The sequence below is a fragment of the Mustela nivalis genome (assembly GCF_964662115.1).
Source record: "Mustela nivalis genome assembly, chromosome: 9".
Taxonomy (NCBI): domain Eukaryota; kingdom Metazoa; phylum Chordata; class Mammalia; order Carnivora; family Mustelidae; genus Mustela; species Mustela nivalis.
The window spans coordinates 49045432-49070846 of record NC_139028.1 but is presented as its reverse complement, the minus strand read 5'-3'; the positions used below and the strand labels follow the sequence as shown (position 1 = coordinate 49070846).

General features: G+C 36.4%; 1 protein-coding gene across 1 annotated transcript in view; it reads right to left on the bottom strand.

Moving 5' to 3' along the window:
• Positions 1 to 6849: 6849 nt before the first annotated feature.
• NOX4 (NADPH oxidase 4) overlaps positions 6850 to 25415 on the bottom strand; it is a 79203-nt gene continuing 60637 nt past the window's right edge. The window contains exon 11 of the mRNA XM_082682357.1: positions 6850 to 13973. Within this exon, the coding sequence (XP_082538483.1) occupies positions 13853 to 13973 (121 nt within the window). The 3' untranslated portion in view covers positions 6850 to 13852. The remainder of the gene's footprint in view (positions 13974 to 25415) is intronic.

The following is a 25415-nucleotide window of genomic DNA, read 5'->3' as shown; positions in this document are numbered from 1 at the left end:
TGATTCTCAATAGGTTCTCAGTAACTTCTTGCTAAATTCAATCTAGTTCTCACTGTGTTGTTATAACTGAGGAGCATACAGATAGGAAACATTGGGTATTGCCAGAGGTACTTCTATGCATACAAATAATCTTAAAATAGTCCTCAAGAAAGAGAAAAATATTATAAAGAAAAACCAAAAAGAATCAGTTAATCATTTATATGATCAAAGATTTTTTTTAAAGCACTTACACATTAATTATTTGACCAGTTAGGGAAAAGGTAGAATCAGACTTCAAAACTTGAATATTAATTTTGATTTTTTTGTTACTTATGAAACCAAGTCCTCTTAATTCCTTTCTTTTTGAAGTTTCTCATGTCTGTCCTTTTCCCATGGCTACTATCTCACATGTAAATACAGCTTCTGTCCCAATTTATTAATTCATTGGCTAAAATGTAGAGGAGCATTAGAAACTACTCACATTACTGGAGGTGTCAGGCAAACAGACAAGTAACTATGAAATTGTAATGGAAATATTATCACCTCAGAGCAATATCTTAAAACACACTTTCATAAATGAGATCATTATACAGAAAAAGTGAAGAATTATCCATGGTCTAATCCTGGATTTCTTCAGGCTGGCCTAATTTCTTCCATAACACTTATCATAGTTACCTTTTTGTCTATTTATATGCTAGACATAATTCGAAGCACTATTATTATGTAATTGCTACTTTTCATATAAATTCTGAAAGTGGATATATTATCTTAATTTTAATAAGGTAGAAACCAAGGAACAGAGACCTGCCCCAGAATTGCAGAACTAGGCTTTAAATTAAATTCATACCTGTCTGCTCTAGCACCCTGCTTCCAGACTTCCATAATCATCTTTCTCTGTGTAATAAAATTATCATCATTGACAGTATTGAGCACTTTCTCTGTGTCCCTAAGTACTTCGTGTGCATTCATTCATGGAACTGTCATTTTTTAGATAAGAAAACTAAAGCCGAGAAAAGTTAATGAAAAAAAAAAAATTATCCAAGATAACCAGGCTAACCTTAAGCAGGATTTTAACTTCAGCAGTATGATGCTAAATTTTAGGGAGTTTGTCTCAAAAGGAGACAAACCATTTCATTGTATGGTCAGTTCTGGAATTCTGTAGGTCGAGAAAGACACTGATCTGTAAAGTCAATTGAAACGAGTCATTGCCCTCCATCTTGACAAAGTATAACATTAAAAATGTGACACCTGATAAGCAATCAAATGGGCCTCACCTTGTCATGTGTTGACCAGACAAATGCGATCTCAGGTGCGGTAATTCTTCTGTATGAAATAAATCAAAGCATGGTGAGGAAACTGGTCTCCAATCCTTTTGAAAGTGTAGTAAAAATGGCTGATGGAGTCAAGCCTGTTGTTCTGTAAGTTACGAGATTTGATAAAAAGAGGTTGGAGAATGCAGGTAAGAGAACAAAGAAAAAGGCGTATCTTAGAAAAACTAATCTTCACAGCAGAGCCCACAAAGGAAAAGATGGGAACCGACAGGTTGGAGAAGAGGATGGGTAGGAAAAAGAAACAGATGAGTATCAGCATCGTGGGTGGTGTCTTTATGATAGTTAACAAGAGAATATTTGAATCCCGTTCTGACAACTACTTCTGTTTTGTGAGGTACTCTTATTTTGGGAGTATCAGGGATTGTACCTGAGGTCAACAAGATGCAAAGAAGAGAAAAAGTGGTGTTAGTAACCAGGCCAGTGTCTAGCCCGGATATGGAGCTCTCTGATTAAGCGAGGCTGATCCAGAGGACGTAAGCCATAGTTCCAAATGGAGTCCTCAGCTGTTACAAAGGATGATTCTGGATCCAGGGCATTTACTGCCATTAGTCTGTCGGTGGAGAAAAGAAAGTGAAGAGAAAAAAGACACACAGCAAAGAAGACAGCAGTTTCAGATAGGCTGCTGTAAGAGTCAGCCACATGCATGGAATAAAGAAAAGGGGAGAGAGAGCGGAGAGTGTGGGTAAGGTCCTGCACCCACTTGCCTCCCCCGCACCCAGAGCAACAGAAAGAGCCCAGGTAGTGAGAGGCATGCGAGTTACGTCAGGATGCCCAATATGAAATGGATTTGGTGACTCTCTAGGAGGACTCGGCATAGAGTTTTATTCGTAGCTAAGATTACAGCAAAAGGACAGAGGCAAAATCAATAAATGGAAAAGGCATGTGGGGTGAAGTCAGAAGGAGGGAGGCACAAGCTTCCAGGAGTCCCTCCTAGTGGAGTCATCAACATACACAGAATCCCTCCAGCAACCAGCGGCTAGTTGCCTTTGTGAACTGTTGTCTACAAGGGAAGCTTATTAGAGATTCAAAATTTTTGTTGGAGATTGATCGCACAGGCACCCTGTGCCTAGCCCTTATCGAAATTCCTGACTCCCAGCAAAAAGCAGGTGTTCAATGTAAATCTTATTGCTTATGCAAATGTTTAGTCATATTGAGCCACTCTTACCAGCTAGGGTGGTGGGAACATTCCTGAAACCTAAGTTCCCAGATGCCTACAAATGACTAGCCTTATAAGCAGGTCTTTCTAAGAAGGGTAGAAACCACAAGTCTGGATGTTAACTTTTTCTGACCACAACTATATGCACAATCTTTTATACACAACAACCATGCCTACTAATGAATGTGAGCCAATATAAATTCCGAACTCTGTCCAATCAAATTAATATTCCCTATTTTTGAGGTGGAAAAAGGAAAAGGATTAGAAGAGAAGCAGGTCAAGATAGAGAAGTATTTTTCTCACCTATAGAAAAGATACTCCAAAAGTTAGCTCAAAATCATTAATAAGTGGGAAGATAAAGATGAAAGCTACAAAAAGGCACAGAATCTTCCTTCCCAGTGGCCATATCCAGTAAAAGTAGACATGGACTGTTAATCTCATTAACACTGTTATTCATAGATTCCTTATGCACCAGTCACCCACTTGATAAATTTTTGGGAACCCCTAAATCAGTACTTGCTGTAGTTTACTGGTCATTTGCAGACCTGCACAGAACAATGAAGAATTAGAGTCACTCGGGGTCCATGTTCTCAGCTGATGTAAAACATGGCATCTTTGTGCCTTCTTGCTTTGTCTCCCATACTGCTGTCCTTCTTGGTTCATTTAGTGCCACATTTTTTGCATGTTTATGCTTTTTGTTTGTGATTTTGCTGTTTAAAATGGTCCCCAAACATCATGAATTCTCGTCTAGTCTTCCTAAGTGCAAGATGGCTCTGCAGTGTGCCTTGTAGAAAACACACGGTGTTAGACAAGTTTCATTCAGGCATGAGTTACAAGTGCTGTTGGCCATGAGTTCAATGTTAATGAATCAACAATGTGTATTAAATAAGAAATACACATAAGGTTATGTATTGATTGGTTGATAAAAGTTTTACGATCAGAGGCTCCCAAGATCCTAAATGGGAGCAACGGTTTAGGATTCACTAATTCGGTGCGTGTGTGCCATCCCTACAGAACAAGACTATGAGACAAAACCACGACTCAGCTATAACTAGAGCATCGCTTAGTTATAGATAGTTATACATAGAAATGAACTCTCTCAGTTTCGCATAATGTTACCTGGTTCTATAATATACTGTGTGTGAATGGCAGTGGCTGTGACCATGGGCGCAGAGGGATGTGGCTGGGCAGGCACGAGCCATGCCTGTGTGACTCCCCTAAGCCCAAGATAGAGGAAACTCAGAACTGAGGATAGTATGTTAGCTCAGGGGTTGAAAGGAAAAGAGACAGAAACAGAGCCTAGGTTAATCCAAAGTCCCAAACAAATAGACTATAAGTCCCAGGGGTTCCAAGATCTATAGCTGGGCCGGGATAACAACAGAAAAAAAAAAAATATTAAAAATACATGCTTGAGAGTCCTGATAAAAGTTCTGAGTTAAAGCTGGTTTCAAGGCAACAGGTGGAGAATGGAGTCTATATTAAATGATGGAAAAGAAAAGCTTTGGACATAGGACAGTTTCAGCTAGGAGCTGTGGTTCCCAGGGTTGTCTGCCCACTGATACACTTTGGAGCACACTTCTGGTTACTGACAGAAAGGTTAAAGCGTTGGGCCAACAACTCCAAAAGGCAAGCTTCAGGAAGCCCCACAGTTGTAACACATTACTAGACATATTGTTTCCGTCTGCTTTGAAAGACCAAATGTTTTTTCCCTTGCAAGTATCCCATGAGGGATTCAAAAATAAATAATTAACTACTTCTCACCACCACCTTAAAAGAAACCTAAAGCAAACAGACAGCTATTTTAAAAACTTGAAGCCTGCATTTGTTTGGTAATCAAAACCTCCCACTAAAGTCTTTTGTCAGAACATACTGGAAATTTAATTTCAGAACTCACCTTGTCAAAATGTGTGCAAGGTGACTTTGAAATCTCTCACTATTAACAGCCACTCTAAGTCAAAGAAGTATTTTTTACACAGTACCTTAGGTCTCCATGTGAAATGCAAAACCAAGTTTTAGATGTTTGCTTACATCTCCCAGTTGATGAGACATTTATCAGCAAACTGCAACAGGACCTCTGTAATACAAGCTACTTAAAAAGATTTCTTATAGGGATGCCTAGGTGGCTCAGTTGGTTAAGCAGCTGCCTTCGGCTCAGGTCATGATCCCAGCGTCCTGGGATTGAGTCCCATATCCAGCTCCTTGCTCAGCAGGGAGCCTGCTTCTCCCTCTGCCTCTGCCTGCCTCTCTGTCTGCCTGTGCTCGCTCTCTCACTCTCTCTCTCTGATAAATAAATAAAATCTTAAAAAAAAATAAAATAGAAAAAAAGATTTCTTATAGATTACATTGCCTAATAAAAAGTCTGATGAAGAACTTTCACTGTCACACATTTTCATATTTTTGAGCTCTGGCAAACACATTCCTGACAGCAGGGTAATCAACATGAATAAAGGAAAGCATTTTAGAGGAACTTTTAATCTTGAGGATTGAGATTTACATCAAAGTCTCCTTGATTTGTGTACCCCCAAAACATTTTTTCCCCAATTATCTTTTGTGGTTTTCCCTCACTGGCTGCTGCTGCTGGGTAATTTTACAACACTAATGCTATTAAAGCCTGCACTCCTGACCCCATTGTGACACAAAGCAAATACTGCACATAGGGAATGCAAGCACATAACTGCTAATCTTGCCTTTAAATGCATTTGAACTTGACCTATTGAAATGCCCATTACAGAATGCATGACAGCTTCGCAAAATACAGGAGGCAAGACACGAAATGAGGAAAGCAGTTTCTTTGAAAATAAATCACTGGAAGACTGCAATGTGGTAGGAATTGAGAACAATGCAGTACCACAGAGTGAAGTAACCTGCTTCACCCCTACAAACAAGGCACCACTTATAAAAACTCTAAAATTAGAGCACTGTAGCATCTGATTTGACCCATGAATGACTTTGAGATTAGGGAAAATAATGAATAATACTTTAATGTCAAGAACATACTTTTGTAAATATGGATGGTATGACATCTTTTACCCTGAAGCAAGTATCTTTTCACTCTGCAAAATGATGCAAAAAGGCTTTCCAACTTTGTGTACCTGGCGAGGCATACCTTAGGACCTAAAAGTGAACAATCATATATACTGAAACATCTTCACTCATCCTATTATCCAATTATATCACAGCCAAAGCACAAACACAACCTGGAATGAATCTTGGGCTCTGGTCTGTATTATTCTGATGGGGTGGGGGAATCACACGACGAGTTTTCAGATGGTGCTGGAACACAGCTGTGGCTCTGAGAACTTTTGGCAAGCTGCTCATATCCCACCTATGTAAATGTCAGGCAAACCCGTGAGTGAGGGATTCTATTAGTATTCTTTATTTTGTGTACTTCACAGATTTCTAGAAAGGGAGATAATACCCCTTGTCCACGAGGGAGACATTTGAAGACCCTCAGTGGGTGCCTGAAACCACAGATAGTACCGAACCTTAGATATACTTTATTTTTTCCTATATATACTTATGATAAAATTCCATTTATAAGTTAGGCACAGTAAGAGATTAAAAACAATTGATAATAAAATAGGACAATATAATAATATACAATAAAAATTATGTGAATGTGGTCTTCCTCTCTCAAAATATCTTATTGTACTGTACTTACCCCTCTTCTCATGACGATGTGAGATGGTAAAACGCTTACGCAAGGCAACAAAGTTGGGTGAACAGTGCAGGCATTTTGACATAGTGTTATGCTGCTACTACGTATTGACCTTCTGACTATATGTCAGAGAGAGGGTCTTCTGCTTCCGGATCACGGGTGACTGCATGTAACTGAAGCCAAAACCACAGAAAGAAAAACCGCAGATAAAGGGGAATACAGCAAACAAAATCCTCTCAGCCACAGAAACTGTGTGGGTGTAAATATTTATGGCAAATGCAACGTTTAGGTAAACTTGAAATCCTCAGTGATAAAGTATAAAAACTCAACATTTAGACTTAATAATGAACATATTTTATTAGTTTTCTATTCAGAAAAATATATATATAGTTTGATATCTTAAAATTGTACAAATAGTGGTGACTGGGTAGCTCAGTGGGTTAAGCCTCTGCCTTGGGCTCAGGTCATGATCTCAGGGTTCTGGGATCGAGCACCGCATTGGGCTCTCTGCTCAGCAGGGAGCCTGCTTCCCCTTCTCTCTCTGCCTGCTGCTCTGCCTACTTGTGATGTCTCTCTCTGTACTAAATAAATAAATAAATAAAATCTTTTAAAAAGTAAAAATAAAATTGTATAAATATTTCAGTGGGCACGATTGTGAGATTTAGAAATATCCCCCAATGCCCCCCCTCAAAAAATAAGAAAACCAAAATTCCAAACCCAGCGTATTAAATTTAGAGTTTAGACTTCTTTATTTTCCAATTATACATTAGATGAAATGAGAGTTACAAGAGAGTTGAGAGGTTTGAAATTAGACCACTTTTGATTCTTCAAAGGAATATTTCTTAAATATTGCTTATTTAATATTGTCACAAGTAAGACTAGTGTGATCATCAGTTCTTTCATTAGGACGAAAATAACACAAACGTGTTCTAAGAGTCCTGGAGACAATTCTTGATTATTACTGCCAAAGGTGCACAATTAGTCTATAATGAGAGGGATTTTAAGTACATTTGTCCAACCTTTATTTGTCTAGCTTTTAAACACTATGCCATGTTCTAAAACAATAAAGGTTTTCTACAAACACACCATGTCTTTACAATAATAAAAATACATTTAAAATAACTATATATATATTCCTTTTTCCAAATCTTTGCAAGTATTAACTCTGGGTTGGTGCTTCCTCTCCAGCAACGTATAAACTCACACCTCATTTTAGCCAGACAAGTATCAAATGCCACACTTGGATTGCCGAGCCTCTCATATTTTGATAGAACTATACTTCCTCTAATTGCAAACCTGCCACCACTGAATGCTTATTATGAAAGCTGGAAAGCGTCATTACACAGTATTACAGAATGTCATTTTCATTCAGGCAATTTACTTTCTCTCTCTCAAACACACTCACACACACACACACACATTTAAACACAGATATCCAGAAAATAACCCAAGCTTTGATGAAGATACATAACATGAAGTATCTTTGGTAAGAGTTAAAAAAAGATAAATTATATTTCATCCAGGAAAAAAATAACTGCAGTGAAGTGCTTTTTTTCCTTCTACAGAATTTCTAGTTCTAAGATATAGGCCTTAGTTTTAATTCAGTGGAATCTCATACTCGCTTTCTCCTCCATGAAACCTTAAGTAGAATAACTTCCATCACCCTCCAGCAACTCCTAGCCTGACTGTCATAGATCAATACAGCTCTCTCTAGCCACATTGGGCCTGATCAAAATTTCTTACGAGGAATCCAGACGGCAGCTCTACTGGACATAACAGGCAACTTTGTTTACGGGAATCTCAGAAAAACAAAGATAGATAGTGGTGTTTCTTTGCTTGAGGGTATTTCTTTACTTGCCCAGAAAACGTAATTAAATACTGAGCCTTTCAGTTGCGATGGACAGTGACTCCTAAAAGCCTGCGTTTTTACTTTCTCAGAGCACTGTTTTGTTTTTACTATGTTGGCAAAAAACTTACTAAGAACGATTTACCCAGGAAATTCCTCTTAACTCTGCATTTTTTCCTCTTCATCCCCACATGCTTGCTCTACCACATCCCAGTAAAAACGATGTAGGAGGAAGTAGAAATTACATGCATTTTTATGTACAGTGTCTAATACTCTTCAGGGATAAAGCCTATGAGTTTTCAGATTTCTAATCTAGGGCCTGTTTACTCTACACAGTGGAGGAGGCTGGATAAGATGATGACTCTGGCTCTCTCAGCGGAAAGAGAATTGCAGTCAATTATTTCTACTTTTGAACGCAGTTTCTACTTTACCCCACTCTGAATCTGAATCAAATTTTAATGAGGAGAGGAAAAAAAAGAAGAGTTCCCTGTCAATGCCGCTTGGTCAGAAAGTAGTGGTCCTCTTTAAAACAAGGATATAATTGCCCCTGGTGGATGCCTACGTAGGTGGTTAAAGATGTTAAGCTGACTGAAGAGCTAGAATGTTCCTGGACAGTCCCTGGGAATCAAGAATAAATTGTGAAATATATCGACTCACAGAACACGGAGTACAACTCAGGTCACATTCCAACATATGTGTGGTAAGGTAGTTTACATTCTTTTAAGACTCACTTGGAAAGGAAAACCTGGAATATGTAACTGCTTTCTCCCTGGCCAATGGATTGGCTGCCATCTATATTTTTAGCAGACAAACAAGGCCCTCATTTTGTCCACTATGGAGATCTCTCACCACTACAATGAATTATATAGACATCCTAATTGAAAACCAGTTTCAAATGAATGTGCAGATATAGGTGAACTGATACACTGTTTACAAGACAGAACTGTTTCTCAGTGTCTGCACTTGTGAAGAAGGTTTCCTTCTCTGGGTGGAAGGATGAGAGCTGAGAAATATGACCTTGCAGTGAGAGAATTTAATGTGCAGTGTATTTAGCTGAACAAAGGCCTGGCAGACTCCCCTTCTTTATTGCTACATATATTACATATATTAGAGCATTTACATAGTGCTGGGGTCGTGTCCAGGTCAACCAGCAGCTCATGAAAGCTCTAATTCTCCTACAAGCCAGATGCAATTCTGATCAAAGGTAAAGCTTTTGCTACAATTCTAGTGGCAAAGAAAATGTGAAAGGACCCCTAGAAACAAACCAAACATTACATTCTCTTATATTTTCCCAAACCACAGTAACAGCCAGTTTTGCCAAACACTTGAATATCTTTTGAGCTGTGAAAAGAAAAGCATAATCACATCCTGATGTGTTCAGTAATTTCTCTTTCTTTGACTCCTTTTTTTTGTCTTCCTAGTTTTGCTCTTCTGAGGCATTTCTTGCCCTCACCAATACTTAAATTGTAGCCTAACACTGCAGGAAGATTACTGGTAATTTTGCCACAATGCTTAAAATAAGAAATCCACTTTTAGATTTTATCAACAAGAATATAACAGTTTTGTATAGGAGAAACTAAACATTCTGTGTATTCACTTCAAAGAAAATTTCTAGTCTCTGTTCTAAGGCAACATTGCTTAACTCTTTGCTAATTTTAAGTGGCTGGCCTGGCCATTTTTCTCTTCTCTCTTAATGGACCCTTCTTGGCTAAGTATTGAAGGTCTTCTGCTTCTTTCTTTTGGAAAACTTCATCTAGCTAGCTTTTGCAACTTTGTCCTTTGAGAATATCACAGTATGGGATAAAGAAGCTGGGGTAATGGAGTGGAGATTTAGACAGAAGGAAACATAGAGTTCTCATTGTTCTGTGCTGGTTGAAGTAAATGCGCATTATGCTTGATTTCATTTATTTCCTGTCTCACTTGTTAACAAAAAACTGCTTCTTTTCTCCTGAACATGATGCTCATGTGAGAAGAGAACAACAATCATCTGTTTTAATATCAACATTTCCATGGACGTTTAGAAAGCTGGGAAGTTATGAATCTGTTTATGAATCTAAATTTAAAATTAAATACTAGTTTTTCCTAGAAGCCATATTATTCCGTATGTCTTCAAAGTTTTGGAGAACGTAACCCCTTCAGCATAATCGCCATATTTTAAAATGGATTTCTGGAAATTGGTTCTAACTGGCAAAACATAAAAGACTAACAAATGTAGAATCAGAAGAGACATAGGGAACAAGAGTGTGAATTTCTGCACCTGAATCTGGAATTAACCCATGGTACATTACTTTCCACCTCGCACTAAATAGAGTTTACAGCAAACTCATGGGACCAGATGCGCCTTATTAGATGTGTATGTGACAGGGAGGGGGACAGAGCCCTTCAGTAGCAGAAAAGAGGAAGGATGAACTCCAGTTTCAGCTTTGTGACACACTCAATGGTTGACTTTTTTCCCCTACCACAGTAAGTGCATCAGCACCCGTCACCATAAGGTTACTGTGATATGACTAGGTATCCCCTGTGCTGTACATCTCACCCTGTGGATGATGAAGCAAGCTTCCATTTCCCTTTATGCCTTGGTGTTCTTGACCACAAAATAAGAGTACTCCTAACTTCAGCCTTTTATGTTTCTATAACATTATTGGATATGAAAATATCCCGGACTGCACATGAAAAGAAAATGTTTATCATAAGTAGCACTTAAAAAAATGTATCTTACCAGTTTGTTTAAAAACAACATCACTGTTCAAGCTGGGTTAACCTTAAGGAAAAAAAATTTTTTTAGGTTTTTTTTTTTTCTCTCTCTCTACTATCCTAAATATTCTTAGGCACAAGCATTATCTGTGGATGACAACAGCCCATTTGCCTCTAACCAGCCTCTTTAGAAATACCTTACGATTTCAGTCTATTACCTGCTCGAATGCTCCAAGGAAACAGTGATTTGGGGAGTAGTAAGTAACTTGGATATGGAGATTAAATCAATTCGGCCTATCCTTTGTCTATATTGCTTTTATTTTTTAATGTAAGTGCTTCTGTTATCACAATCATCCAGCTGGCATTTTAAGTTGCTACATGAAAAAAAATCCAAAAAACAAACAAAAAACCCCTATTGTTCCATTTTTAACCTGACTTAAAAAAAGAAAAAGACAAAAAAAATAAGCCATGAATACACGTGTAGTATGTATGTATGTATGTATATGAATGTGTCTTTTATTATTATGGGTATGTAAAATCACACCCTTCCTTTGCATAAAGCAGGAGATCTAAAATTAAAAACTGGGCGAACATTCTGTTGGATTCTCTGTTTGAGGGCATATAAAGAGAATTTCCTTTCCTTTGTCCACAGAGGTAATTTCCTACTAAAAATCTTATAAAAATGGATAGTTTCTTCCAATGAAAAATCACAAAAAATGTATAGGTAGAAAGAGCTATAGTGATGGATTATTCTGTTCAGTTTCTTAAATTGGAGTCCTTAGTTTGGAAGACTGTGGACTCCCCAAAACTGTATGTAATATTTTGTATTAATGTCATTATATTCGCTTTTAATCAGGTTCTCAAAAAGATACATTACCCAGAAAAGATCAATAACTATTAATCTAGTCCAAATGAGAAATCCTAACCCCAGAGTGGGAGCGACTTGCCAGTTATACCACAGGCCAGTGACATCTATAGCTGCAGAACCAAACTCTTAAGGCTCTGATGCTAGTCCAGATGCAAATAGATTTTTTTCTTCAACTTGCATCCTCTTGTGAAAAAAACACTGCCTGCTTTATTTATTGCAAAAGTAAACGTACTTTATAGAGTTCTCATGATACCATTTTAATTTTAACATCTACTACCACTGACATGACCGTTTTAAGACCTGTCAGACAAGACATAGGCCCAGAGGGGGAACAAAAAAATCCCTCAAAACAACAAAACAAAACTCTCTCTCTTCTACATGCACGATAAAAATCTAATTTATTATTACCTACAGAAGCAGAGACGACTTGAATTTAACACTCCATGTTTGAACATCGACTAGAATTTCAAAGAGACAAAGCTGTTCATCCAGAATAGCAGACCTACCTGGAAAGAGGTCTCCTTTTCTGGAAAAAAAAAAAAAAACTTCTTTTCCTGAAATTAGGCATATTACTATAATCACATCAATAAACTATGATCAGAAAAGAGTCAGTATTGCATATCAAGCCTCCTACTAATTCAAATTCCTTTCTGTGTTTTTATGAAAATTCTTTTTAATTTAGAAAGTGTTGCCAAGATGTACTGGTTATCAAATATGCCTTCAGAGCTAAATCTGTAGGAACATTGCACATTTCCCATATCTTTTTCTGACTTGTCTTCCCTCCACAGAAGGAAGAAGAAAGAATTCCAAGGAAAAGAAGAAATATCTATAAGTAATACGTTCAGGGGCATTCAATGCTAGGTGGTTTACCATGCTTGATTGCTATTGGTGAATCAGAGCAAAAATATGATGGTAATATCTGTCATGTTCTGTGAAACCAGGCACAATTTTACAAAGGCAAGATAAGTCATTTTACTTATTTCAGCAATGTGCTCTACTTGATAGCGATTGATAGACGTCTACAAAACAAAATCACTAACCTGCAAAAATGACTAAATTCTTAAGTAGGGAAATGTTTTCCTCTGAGCCCAGAATATAATGGTCAGTGAGCATAAAGTGATAGGATCATGCGGTATTGTACCAACAGTGACTTTAAACTCGATAATTTCCCCTTCAAGACCCTGAATACCAGATAGCACAACAAATAATATTCCTGATTCTGAGCTTAAATTCAAATAATTAATGAAGTATTTCCTCTTGTGTAGAAAGTAAAGTACAGGGTTTGGTTGTTGGTGTTCAGGAATGTCACTGCACTTTCCATGTCTCCAGTATAAACCAACATGTGGCAAAAGAGAGATATTGTATATCTCAGTGATGACTGAGAGACACAGTGCTCTTCAGTCTCAAAGTGCAAATTAAACAAAGTACCTTCAGAGGTGAAAAATAAGACAATCTACGTTGGGGAAGAAAGTAAATAAGAATAACAGAGGCCAAAATGCTGAACAAGGGAAAAAGTTATTAGTCTATATATTCCATTATGTTTTACAGTAGTGATATTTTCCTCATTACTATGCAACAGTAATAGATTAAATAAATTGCAGATGAAAAAGACCTATTAAATCATCGTGTCTAATGTATGCAAAGGAGGGCAGATTTCCGTAGACAGAGGAAAAAAGAAGAAAGAAAAAATATAAAATTAGATACTCTAGCAACATCTACCAAAGTTCATTCGACATGAAGGCCACAGACATCAAATAGAGGTATTAGCATCAGTAGTGAGGAAGAGGAGACACAAAGTACCCGTATTAATACAGAGTCCTGTGCTGTATCTTCAAACATCTACTATATTTGCCTGGAGCTTTCCTCAATCAAAGCTACTCTGTTTATACTCACGTAGAAAATGTAATCTGAGTTTCAATGCATTTTTAATTTCATTCAATCTTGCATGTGTTCAACCAAAAACAATTTAAAGAGGACCAAGGCTATCAGCCTCACAGTGAGCAAGTGCGGTGCCTCCCTAGGGAGTTCTTGAATCTGCCATAAAAATCAACAGTGTGCATCTAATAGTTTTCTTTTCATTTGAGCACTGGAAAGTGAATCATCATAGCAACTATTCTTCAGGGCCTCTTTGGTTTCCCAATTAAACATGTAATGTGACCTGTCATCTTGCCACATCCTCTGCTTTTCCATTTTAAATAATTATAAATAAGAAAACCTTGCTACTCTTTGGCATGGTACAGCTACTTGATTCAGCTGAGCTTCGAAGTCTTAGAAATTGCACTCATTCCTTGTTCAGAGTCCCGGCTCCTCTCAAAGGCTTTCAGCTGAAAGATTCTTTATTGTATTCAAATCTTGTCCCATATGGGTTGTTTTGGTTACTCAGTTTATGAAGAGTCTTAGAAATTGAACTGGGTCCACAGCAGAAAACACCAACCGTTTTCCTGGTAAGAGAGAGGGAAAAAAGGGAAAATCAGGTGGAAAATTAGGCAGAACATAACACGAAGTATGGGTCAGGAGTGTGTTGAAGGTATTAATGAAGTTCACTTCTTGCTGCTTTGCATATGGAATTAACTTCCCAATTATTTCCAAATGTAAATGATCACCATGAAGGTATTTTATGTACTTCATGCTTCCCTGCTAGAATTCAGGATAATTCAAAGAATCTAATTCTGAGCACAGATTTGCTTATAATCAGACAGAAAGTGAGCAGTCTGCCCTCAGCCTTTCCATTAGATGCAGGAACCAAATCAAGAGCAGCAGTGGACAGATGTCCATCCACACTGGATCATGTCAGTCTTCTCTTACTGGATGTCTTAGATGCATTTTTCTAAAGATCCCAAGAATTGTCTTGGGCAGTGATGAGTAAAAGAAAGAAAGCTACTACCAGTTTGAAAGGATAATTCTAAGTAATTTATATCCATGTTGAAACAAAAGCATATTAATCTGTATCCATTTTCTTGTTTATTTATGCACTGTGATAACTGCACCAAATGCCAAGCAGGTTTATTGTTGCTAACATAAAATTTTAGTAGATAAAATTATACATATCCCTAACAAATCGACTAAATAAATCCCAGGAAATGACTGGTATTTCACATCAATCTTCTTCCGAAGTTTGTTATTTGCACTGAATTCTTCCTAGGATACCAAAATGATTAACAATTCATATCCTATCTTAGATAAATATAGTATGTCCTCATTATCTTATCTGAGAATAAGTGGTGCTGAAAAAAAACCCAGTAAATCCATTTTGATGGGTACCAAGATTTTGTAATATATATTTAAAAAATGGTTTTACTGTAACTTTCTACCTTGAAGAATGAAACAAAGAACTACAAAAATAGAATTTTCACTTGTGGCTATGAAGTAGCAGGGACTAGACTTACCCTCAGGCATTTAAAAACTAGGGGGAAAAACCCAATATATGGAATAAGTATTTTCAGATACTAGACAGTAGGTAGAACAGAACAGTGGATTCCTAAGATAAAGAGAAAAAAAAGCAAGGTGAGAAAACCAGTTGCCAGCAACTGTCTTTGCTTACGGCCTGGAGGCAATCTACAGCCTACAGCACAGAGAAACTCAAGCCGAGGCTGGGATTCCCATTGAGCTGAAGAGACAAAAGAACGGAATTCATGGACAACAAAGTGGCTGGAATTTGTAGAAGGGGAGAGAGATTCAAGGACAGAAGCTCTATCCTCAAGTCTTTGGCTGAGCACTGATGTGCTCCTCTGTGAGAGGAAACTACGTGAATCTGGATGAAGAACTAGCAGGGAGAAGTAAGGCAAACAACTCCGAGTGACACAAGGTTGTGAATAATTCATATTCCCACAAGCCAGAACGGAAAGATCTCCTTATCATACGTGGGCAATGGGTAGTGTTCTAGAAAGTTATCACCTTACTTGCAAGAGGCAGGATGGATGTTGGTAAAATTAGCCTGAGACTGAAGGTGCTCTGGATCTATACCCGGAAAGATCAAACTGAACCCAAGTCACAAAACTTCATGCCAGAAACAAGTCCAACAGTATTGAAAAGAGATCAGAATCTGGCACTGAACATCTAAACTGCACAATGTACAGTACTCCATGAAAAATCACCGAGAATTTTCTAAACCAAAAGTGGGAGTGTTATGGGCTGAATTATGTCCCCTCAAAATTCATTATGTTGAAAAATCAAACCGCCAGTACTTCAGAATATAGCTGTATTTGGAGATGAAAGTTTTAAAGATGTGATTAAGTTAAAATAAAGCTTTAGAGTAGATCCTATTCCAATCTGACGAATGTCTTTATAAGAGAATATTGGATACACAGAGAGACATGAGAGAACACCAATGCTCAGAAAAAAAGATCATATGAAGAGGCAGCAAGAGGGTCATCATCTGCAAGGCAAGGAGGGAGGTTTCCGAGGAAATCAACCCTGCTGGCATCTTGATATCAGTCTTCCAGCCTGTAGGGCTTTGAGAAAATAAATTTCTGTTGTTTAATCTACTCAGTCTATGGGATTTTGGTACGGAAGCAAGTCCTAGCCAACTAATACAGAAAGAAGAAAGATTAGTCAATAGAAACAGGCCCAGAATGACAAAAATGATGGACTTATCAAACATTTCATCGAAACAGTTATGAGAAACATGTTTCATTATATTCAAAGGAAAGCATCACCATGATGAGAAGAGGAAAAGAAGATTTTTTAAAGGCCTAAGTGGAAAGTCTAGTGATTAATGGAATATTTAAGATCATAAATATTCTGATGGGTTAACAGACAAATAGGAACTGGAGAAAGTAAACTTAGAGGCCTGGTGCTACAATCTATCCAAAAGGACCACAAAGAGAACAAAAAGATGAACAGGAGCTCAGTGACCTGTGGCACAATATCAACTATTCTAACACAGATGTAATTGTAGTCCCAACATGAGAGAAGACAAAGGGAAAGAGAAAAAAAAAAAAAAACACTTAAAAAATAGTTGCCAATTTTCCCCCCAATTTGATGAAATCAAATAAATAGATCCAAGGATCTAATGAACCCCAATGAGAATACACACACACAAAAAACATGCAAGTCAATATAATAAAATGAATCATGGAATAATACATCGAAAATTAATGATGTACTGTATGGTGACTAACATAACATAATTTAAAAAATTTTTTTAAATAAATAAAATAAATAAAACTGAAAACCAGTGACAAAGAGAAAAATATAAAAATAGCCAGAGGAGGCAAAAAGACACACTACAAATAAATAAACACACAATGAAAGACGGAGCTCTTATGAAAAACTATGCATGCAGTGGGGTGGGAAGTTGGGTGAGCCTGGTGGTGGCTATTATGGAGGGCACGTATTGCATGGCGCACTGGATGTGGAGCATAAACAATGAATTCTGGTACACTGAAAAGAAATTAAAAAAACAACAACCATGCATGTCAGGAGGCAATAAAGCAACATTTTCAAAGTGCTGAAAGACAAGAGAAAATCCATCTATTCCATACCAAGCAAATTCTACACTAACACAAATAACTTTCAAAACTAAGGATGGAATACAAGGTTTTCAAACAAAAAGGGAGAGAATTCATCACCAGCAAACCAGCACTATCAAGTATATTAAAGAAAATTCTTCAGGAAGGACAATGAAATGAGATGAAAATTTGAATCTACCCAGAGGAATAAAGAGTACAAAAATGGTAAATGTGTGAATAAATATAATGTGCATTTTGTCTCATTTTTAATCTCTTGGAAATATAATTGATACCTGAAAGAAATGTACTAACAATGCATCATGGAGTTTAGAGTATATGGAAAAGAATGATAGATAAGAACAACAGCCAAAGATATGCAGAGGGAATGGAAGTACAGAAAGTGGTATATTATTATTTGGAGTTCACCGTGATAAGCCAATGATGTACACTCTGAACCTATAACAATATTCCTCTGATTTTAGCTTCATCAGAATTATTTGAGGGACTTCACAGACCATAGACCAGCTGGTCCACTGACCATCCTTAGAGCTTCTGACACGGGAGATCTTGGATAGTGCTCAAGAATTAGCTTTTCTAACAAGTTCCAGGTGATGCTGGTCCAAGGAATAAAATTTGGGAGGTAATGCCTTAAAGAAATCACTAAAAGCAAATAGACAGAGAAGTATGGCTAATAGGTCAATATAGGAGAAAAAAAATGGAGTCATAAATGTACTCAATCTAAAAGAAGGTAGATGAAGAAAGAAAGAAAGAAAGAAAGAAAGAAAGAAAGAAAGAAAGAAAGAAAAAGAACAAATGAGATAAATAGAAAGCAATAGTAAACTGTTGGATTTAAACCTAATCAAAGGGAGCCAAGAATACTCAATGAGAAAAAAAAAAAAATCTCTTCAATAAATGGTGCTGTAAAAACTGGGTATTTACATGCATAAGAATGAAACTGGACCCTTATTTTATACTACTCACAAAAATTTACTTGAAAAGAATTAAAGACTTAAATATAAGATCTGAAATTGATGAGGGAGCATGAGGCTGGCTGAAGAAAAGCAAAAGCTGGCGCCTTGCACCCCCCTCTCCATCCGCTCCGCCTCTGTCATAAGTGTAGCATCCCTCAGGTAGCCCTGACTGCCATGAACAATAAGCAAATAGTTAACTTGCAGAGCTCACAATCCTGCTAGACAGGAGTCTCCCTTGGCTTACAAATGTCCTAAATCTCACTAACAAAGACGATTGATAGCAGGATTGTGACACCCCACCAAAAAGTCTCCCAACTATCTTAATGTTAATGGCTGGTCTAAAGACAACATTGATCCAGCCACAGGGGCAAGGCCTCCGGTAGGCCTGGGACATCCAGGCACCTTGCAGGCCCTCTTTAGCATATGAAAACTCCATTGAAACCTCTCTTCCCCTCACCTTCCCCCAACCGCAGGGTACCTAACTCGCCATCCCTCACAACCCCGGGGGGCAGCTCTTTCTGCCCACGGGTCCTGCTCCCGTGCTTTAATAAACCACCATTTTGCACCAAAGATGTCTCAAGAATTCTTTCTTGGTCATCGGCTCCGGACCTCAGCCCACGGAACCTCACCTAGGTTCTAGAACTTCATCAAAACTATCAAACTTCTAGAAGAAAACACAGGGAAAAACTCCTCGACATTACTCTTGGCATTAATTTCTTGAATATGATACCAGAAGTACAAGCAACAAAGCAGAAATAAATATGTGGGACTGTACCAAATTAAAAACCTTCTGTACAGTGCAAGAAATGATCAACAAAATGAAAAGACAGCCTTTGGAATGGGAAAAAAATATTTGCAGTCTACACATCTGATAAGACGCTAATATCCAAAATATATAGGAAATAATACAACAAAATAGCAAAAAAAAAAAAAAAAAAGACAAGAAAAAAGAAGAAAACTAATAAAATAATGGGAATTGAATTAAAAAATGGGCAAATCCTGAATAGAAGTTCAGGCTACTCAAAATAGCCAAAAGGCACCTGCCAAGATGTTCAGTATCACTAATCTTCAGGGAAATGTAAATGAAAACCACAATGGGATAACATCTCACACCTGTTAGAAAGGCTATTATCCAAAAGATAAAGAGGCAACTGTTGCCAAGAATGTGGAGGAAGGAGAAACCTTGTGCACTACTGTGGGAATGTAAATTGGTGTAGCCACTGTGGATAATGGTAAGGAGATTTCTCAAAAAATTATAAATAGAAGCACCATATTATCCAGCAGTACCTCTTGTAGGTATACATCCAAAGGAAATGAAATCATTATCTCAAAATATATCTGTACCTCCATGTTAATTGCAGCTTTATTTATAGTAGCCAAGACACAGAAACAACCTCAGTGTCCACCAATGGATAAAGAAATCATGATGTGATACACATACATATTTATATCACACACAAACAGAGCAGTATTATTCAGCCATAAAAAAGAAGGAACTCCTGCCATTTAAAACAACATGATTGGAACTTGAAGGTACTGTGCTGATACAAATCAGACAAAGAAAGACAAATACTCTTTGAGCTCAGCTATATGTGGAATCTAAAAAAATAATAATAAATAACACCCCACCAAAAAACCCCCAAACTCATTGAAATAGAGAGCCAATTGGTGGTTACCAGTGATGAAGTCCCAGAACCTGAGCCAGCTTTTGCTTTGTCCTCAGCCAGCCTCCTGCTCCCTCATCACCAGGACCAGATGGGAGAGGTAGGGAAGGTTGACAAAGAATTATAGACTTCTAGTCATAAGAAGAATAAATTCTGGGAATGTAACATACAGTGTGGTAACTATAGTTAACAATACTGTGTTGTATACCTGAAAGGTGCTAAGAAAGTAGATCTTAAAAGTTTTCTTCAATACACACACACACACACACACACACACACACACACAAATTGCAATCATGTGAGGTGATGGCTGTGTTGATTAATCTTCTTGTGGTAGTCATTTTGCAATATATATACATATATTAAATCATTACATTGTACATATTAAATTTACACAGTTATGTGTTAATTATATCTTAATAAAGCTGGAAAAGTCCAACAGTATTTTTACTTCATGAAATAATAAAATGTAATATATTTTGTAATGAATAAATATAATAAAATGCAATAATAATAATAATATATAATGGAATAGTTCAAACACTACAACTAAATCCTCCAACTAAAAAACCCCAATAGGGGCGCCTGGGTGGCTCAGTGGGTTAAGCTGCTGCCTTCAGCTCAGGTCATGATCTCAGGGTCCTGGGATGGAGTCCCGCATTGGGCTCTCTGCTCAGCAGGGAGCCTGCTTCCCTCTCTCTCTCTCTCTGCCTGCCTCTCCGTCTACTTGTGATCTCTCTTTGTCAAATAAATAAACAAAATCTTTTAAAAAATTAAAAAAATAAAAAACTCCAATATACATGAAACAAAAACCAATAGGACTATAAAGATATATAAATCTATAATTATAGCCAATGGTTTCAAAACTCTTCTCTCTGTAATTGACAGAACAAGTAGAAAATCAGTAAGCATACTGAAGACCTGAATACTACTATCAAGCAAAAAAACAAATTGATATTTATAGTGTACTCTATCCCCAAACAATGGAATACAAATTCTTTTCAAGTGTGTGTGAAACATTCATCAAGACAGACCACATTCTGGATAGTAAAACGATCTCAAATAAATTTTAAAGGATTGAAATCACAAAGAGTATATTTTCTCAACAGAACCCAAGTGAACTAGAAATCAAAGCCAAAAAGATATATGCAGAATCACATGTTTGGAAATTAAACAAAATACTTATAAAATAACCAATGGGTCAGAGAAGAAATCACGTGGAAAATGTAAAAATATTTTGAAGTGCATAAAAATAAAAACATACTGACATTTGTGTGATGTAGCTAAAATGTTGAGAGGGGAATTTATAGTACTGAACACTTTTATTAGAAAAGAACAAGGGGATGCCCTTCCACGGACGAATGGATAAGGAAGATGTGGTCCATATACACTATGGAGTATTATGCCTCCATCAGAAAGGATGAATACCCAACTTTTGTAGCAACATGGACAGGACTGGAAGAGATTATGCTGAGCAAAATAAGTCAAGCAGAGAGAGTCAATTATCATATGGTTTCACTTATTTGTGGTGCATAACAAATAACATGGAGGACAAGGGGAGTTAGAGAAGAGAAGGTAGTTGGGGGAAATTAGAAGGGGAGGTGAACCACGAGAGACTATGGACTCTGAAAAACAATCTGAGGGGTTTGAAGGGGCTGGGGGGTGGGAGGTTGGGGGAACCAAGTGATGGGTATTAGAGTAGGCACGGATTACATGGAGCACTGGGTGTGGTGCAAAAATAATGATACTGTTATGCTGAAAAAAAAAAAAAAAGAACAAGGGTTTGAGATCAATGATATAAGGTTCTACCCAAAGAGACGAGCAAAAGAAAATCTTATTAATCCCAAAGTAAAAAAGAAGAAAATAAAACAGAAGTGTGAGAATAATTTAAACTTAATAAAATTTAGATTACTATTAAAACCAGATCTAAATATGTTAGGTTACTTAAATTGAATAAAATTGAACCATTCAGTTTATACCACCAAAAAACAAAGAGAAACAAAAAACAGAATGTGGTTTCCATGAAAATGAGAAAGCGCAGAGTCATTTTGTCTGTTTGTATACATTCTCCATCAACACTGCATTACAATAAGATACCATTACTTTCTTCATAGGGCAACTATAAAGTTAGATTTTCAATTTTTACAGACTTCTTGAAGGCTCCTCTTAAATATTCCACAACAAAATTATTTTTAAAGAACCCATATATCATATATATATTTTTACATTTTACATTATATATATATTTACACTTTATCATTTTAAAGCACCCATATAATATATATATATTTTACATATTACATATACATATCATATATATAAATTTTTTTTTAAATTTACATTACACTCTAGTAGAGTTCTGTGTAATTTGAGGAGTTCCTCTATGTCACTCTCACTAACAATGAGATCCTGTAACTTTTTCAAGATCTATACTTAATCTCTGCAATCCATTTGCACTAAATTTGCATTAGGTCCAACAATTACCCAGAGATTATCTACAAAAACTTTGCTTTGCTGCTCTGGGTAGAGATACATGCTAAAGCAAAGAATGTTGTTTGGAGTCAGATGTTAGGAACTAGTTCCATAAGTGTTCAATATACTTGTGCATATTTTCCTATTATACCAATCTTTGTTTTTCCATGGATATTTGTAAGTGTGGGATCTTATAATAATGACAGCTTATTCACTCCTTGGAATACAGACCCAGAAGGTTTGAGTGACTTGACCCAGGGACACAGATCAAATGTTGGACAACAAACCTAGGAGTTCTTAATCTCTATTGCTTTTGAAACACCATGAGGCAGGAGAATGTAGACACGGTCTCAGGCATTTCACCCAATCCCAGAGTAATAGTTTTTTACTCCAAAGGCCAAATAAAGTTAATCCTTTATTTCTCTTTTGGATAATGTATAAATTCGACTAATATCTATGATTGATATATTTTTATTACAAATAATAGGAAAATGGACTTTGGTTTAGGTAATAAAATAATTTCCTGTCATCAAATACTAAATATCTTATAAAGTAATATTTAGAATATCTTCTATGTTTTTGAAAAATTAGTTGTTAACACTTTTAGTATATTACAGTTAACATTCTGTTGTAATATATATAGTGAACATGATGGTTTCTTTCAACATCTCACTGTCCCCAAGAGGGGCATAGTAACATAAAATTGCTATTCTTTCTACTTGTGACCATGCTCTGCTGTAAATGAAGGACATTGAACTTTACAGCCAGGATTCATGTCTGAATTCTGACTCATTAACCATAGCTTGAGATAAATCATCTTTTGGGGGGAGATCCTATCTTCTTCACTTATAAAATAATGATGAAAGCAGGTGACTTCAAAAGCTCCTTCACATTCCTTAATCATACTATTACATAATTCATTTTCTGAATTAAAAAAAGGCACATATGGAAGGAACCACCTCATACACATGTGTAAAGTAAATTGAATACAAATTGATTCAGCATTTTAGTTTTGATAGGACAGTATCTAAATCAATTACTATCTAAATCAATTACTCTTTGAGCCAGAAACTTCATTTCAAGGATCCTAACTTACTGCAATATTCCCACAAGAGCATGAGAAAGTGTGTGCAAAAAGAATTATTGTAGCACTATTTGTAACAGTAAAGGACTGGAGGTAACCTAAATATCCCTAAGTAGGGTATGGATCATGTTACCCATATTCTAGAGAATACTTTGGGGTAGAATCACATGGAAATTATCCATGAACAATATATGAGTGTACCTGAAAAAGACTACACTGAAGAATTCTGTATTATAGATTCATGCAACTTTTTATTTTTCACTTTTTTCAATTTTTTGTTTAAAAATTAAGGTTCATAATTTCAGTGTACAGATTTTAAATTTGGATATGCATATACATACACATATATATGAATATAGACTCTACCTATTCTTTCAGTAATTTATGTACTCAAGGTTAACCAACATTTTACATCTAAAATAAGGAGTTCTGTTTAAATAGAATCTTTTTTCAAGTTAGTGAACCCTTAAGATGTTGATCTTTTCTTTTCCTAAATATGCCATGTAAAATTTTTTTTTAAAAATAATGTGTTTTAGGTGCCTGTCCAGAGCAAAAACACGAAGTGAACGTGTTGTACAAAATGTCAACAGTAGATGGTGCACACTTGTTCTTCTTAAAGCAGCTTTGCTGTTTGAAGAAAATGAACCACCAACCAAATAAACATACAAAATCTAAGTCATGAACAGTTTAACAAATTAGAATTGTTAAGGCGTAACCAAAGATATCAATAATCCCAATCTAATTTCTTATAAGTGATCCTCTCCTGTTTTAGAATTGTTTGGTTTTAGAATTGAGCAAAGACAATAGCAACAACAACAAAATTCCCAAGTTTTCATCAGCACACTATAAAAATTAATACGAGAATGCTTGTCAGAAGTCCGCTGAATATCATTAAAGAGAAAGGAGTCTATGGTCCATGGTGAGCCCCAGGTGAGTATAACAAGATTATCATGTCTTAGATGGAAGATACTGGAGAAAGATGGGAGAAAAATAACCAAAACTAGTGTGACCTTTTATTAAGACTATAGATCACCTTTAACTAGAGCCTTATTACAGGACCTCTGTTTCCAAAGTAATGCTTCTCTCTTCAACCCAAAACTACTTCCTCAAGAGAAGGGAAATACAGAAATAGTTTCAAATATAACTACAACCTGAGTTTCATGGGTAGCTATATTACTTTTTAAAATTTGCTCCTAGGGCTCCACACTATAATTCCTGAAACAAAACCTCTGAAGATAGAGTCAAAGGACCATGATGATCAGTGATTCTTTCAATAAATCATAGTCATCCACGAATTCATAAATTGAAGCTTTTTTAAAACTCTTCATCCAGTCAGATACTTAATTCATTTATAGATATCCTTTTTATATTTATAAAAATGTAGTTTTTAAATTATGAATTGACCAACTATATACTACGAGTTATCATGATCGACCTAGAAGAGCCATAGGGTCTAAGGGAATTTTTAAAAATTAAGTCTTCAATTTATCTACATTCTTACTGGAGAAGTATGTTTACCTAAGCAACAAAAATATGATTAGTTCAAATGTAAAAATACACTGAATTTTGATAAATTCTACAGGTTGAAAGGACAGAAATACAAGTTCAAGTAGAAAAAATAAGGTAAAATTTCCAAATGCTAATGAAAGCTTGTTTGTATAACTTTCCAATATAGGAGGTTAGTATCAAAAAAATTGATATTCCAATTCCAGTAGGCATGTTTAAAGAGTTACACGAATTTCAAAATGTCAACACGTGCAATGTGTTAGAAATTAGAGTTCTGTGACTATTTAAACTTTTGATGAAACTACTTCAATGCCAAATTTAAAATGTCTGAGTAGGTATACGGTTTTCAAATTGCTTTGAGAATTCTCACAGACCAGTGCCCTGAACTACAAGTTTACAGAAGACAAAGGTGTTGGCTAGTATGTGCCCTCAAGTGAACGCTCTCCTTCCACAGTCATCTCTACAGATCACAGATACGTATTCCATAATGCTAAGATTCCTCAGAGGATTATCGCTTCCAAGAAAAAAAAATATGTTTGGAAATACTCCTGTTTTAGAGACTGCATAGTACAACTAAGGGTTTTTTAAAAATTTATTCATTCTCATAGAAAAGTTCAAAAATCTGATTTTTAAGTGCATTCATTGTTGGAACTGCTGGTAGAACTCCTTTATTTGTCAGTGTGATTTTGAAAAGGTTTTCCAGTGATCACCTGATACAGGATGTTGGAATGAATAC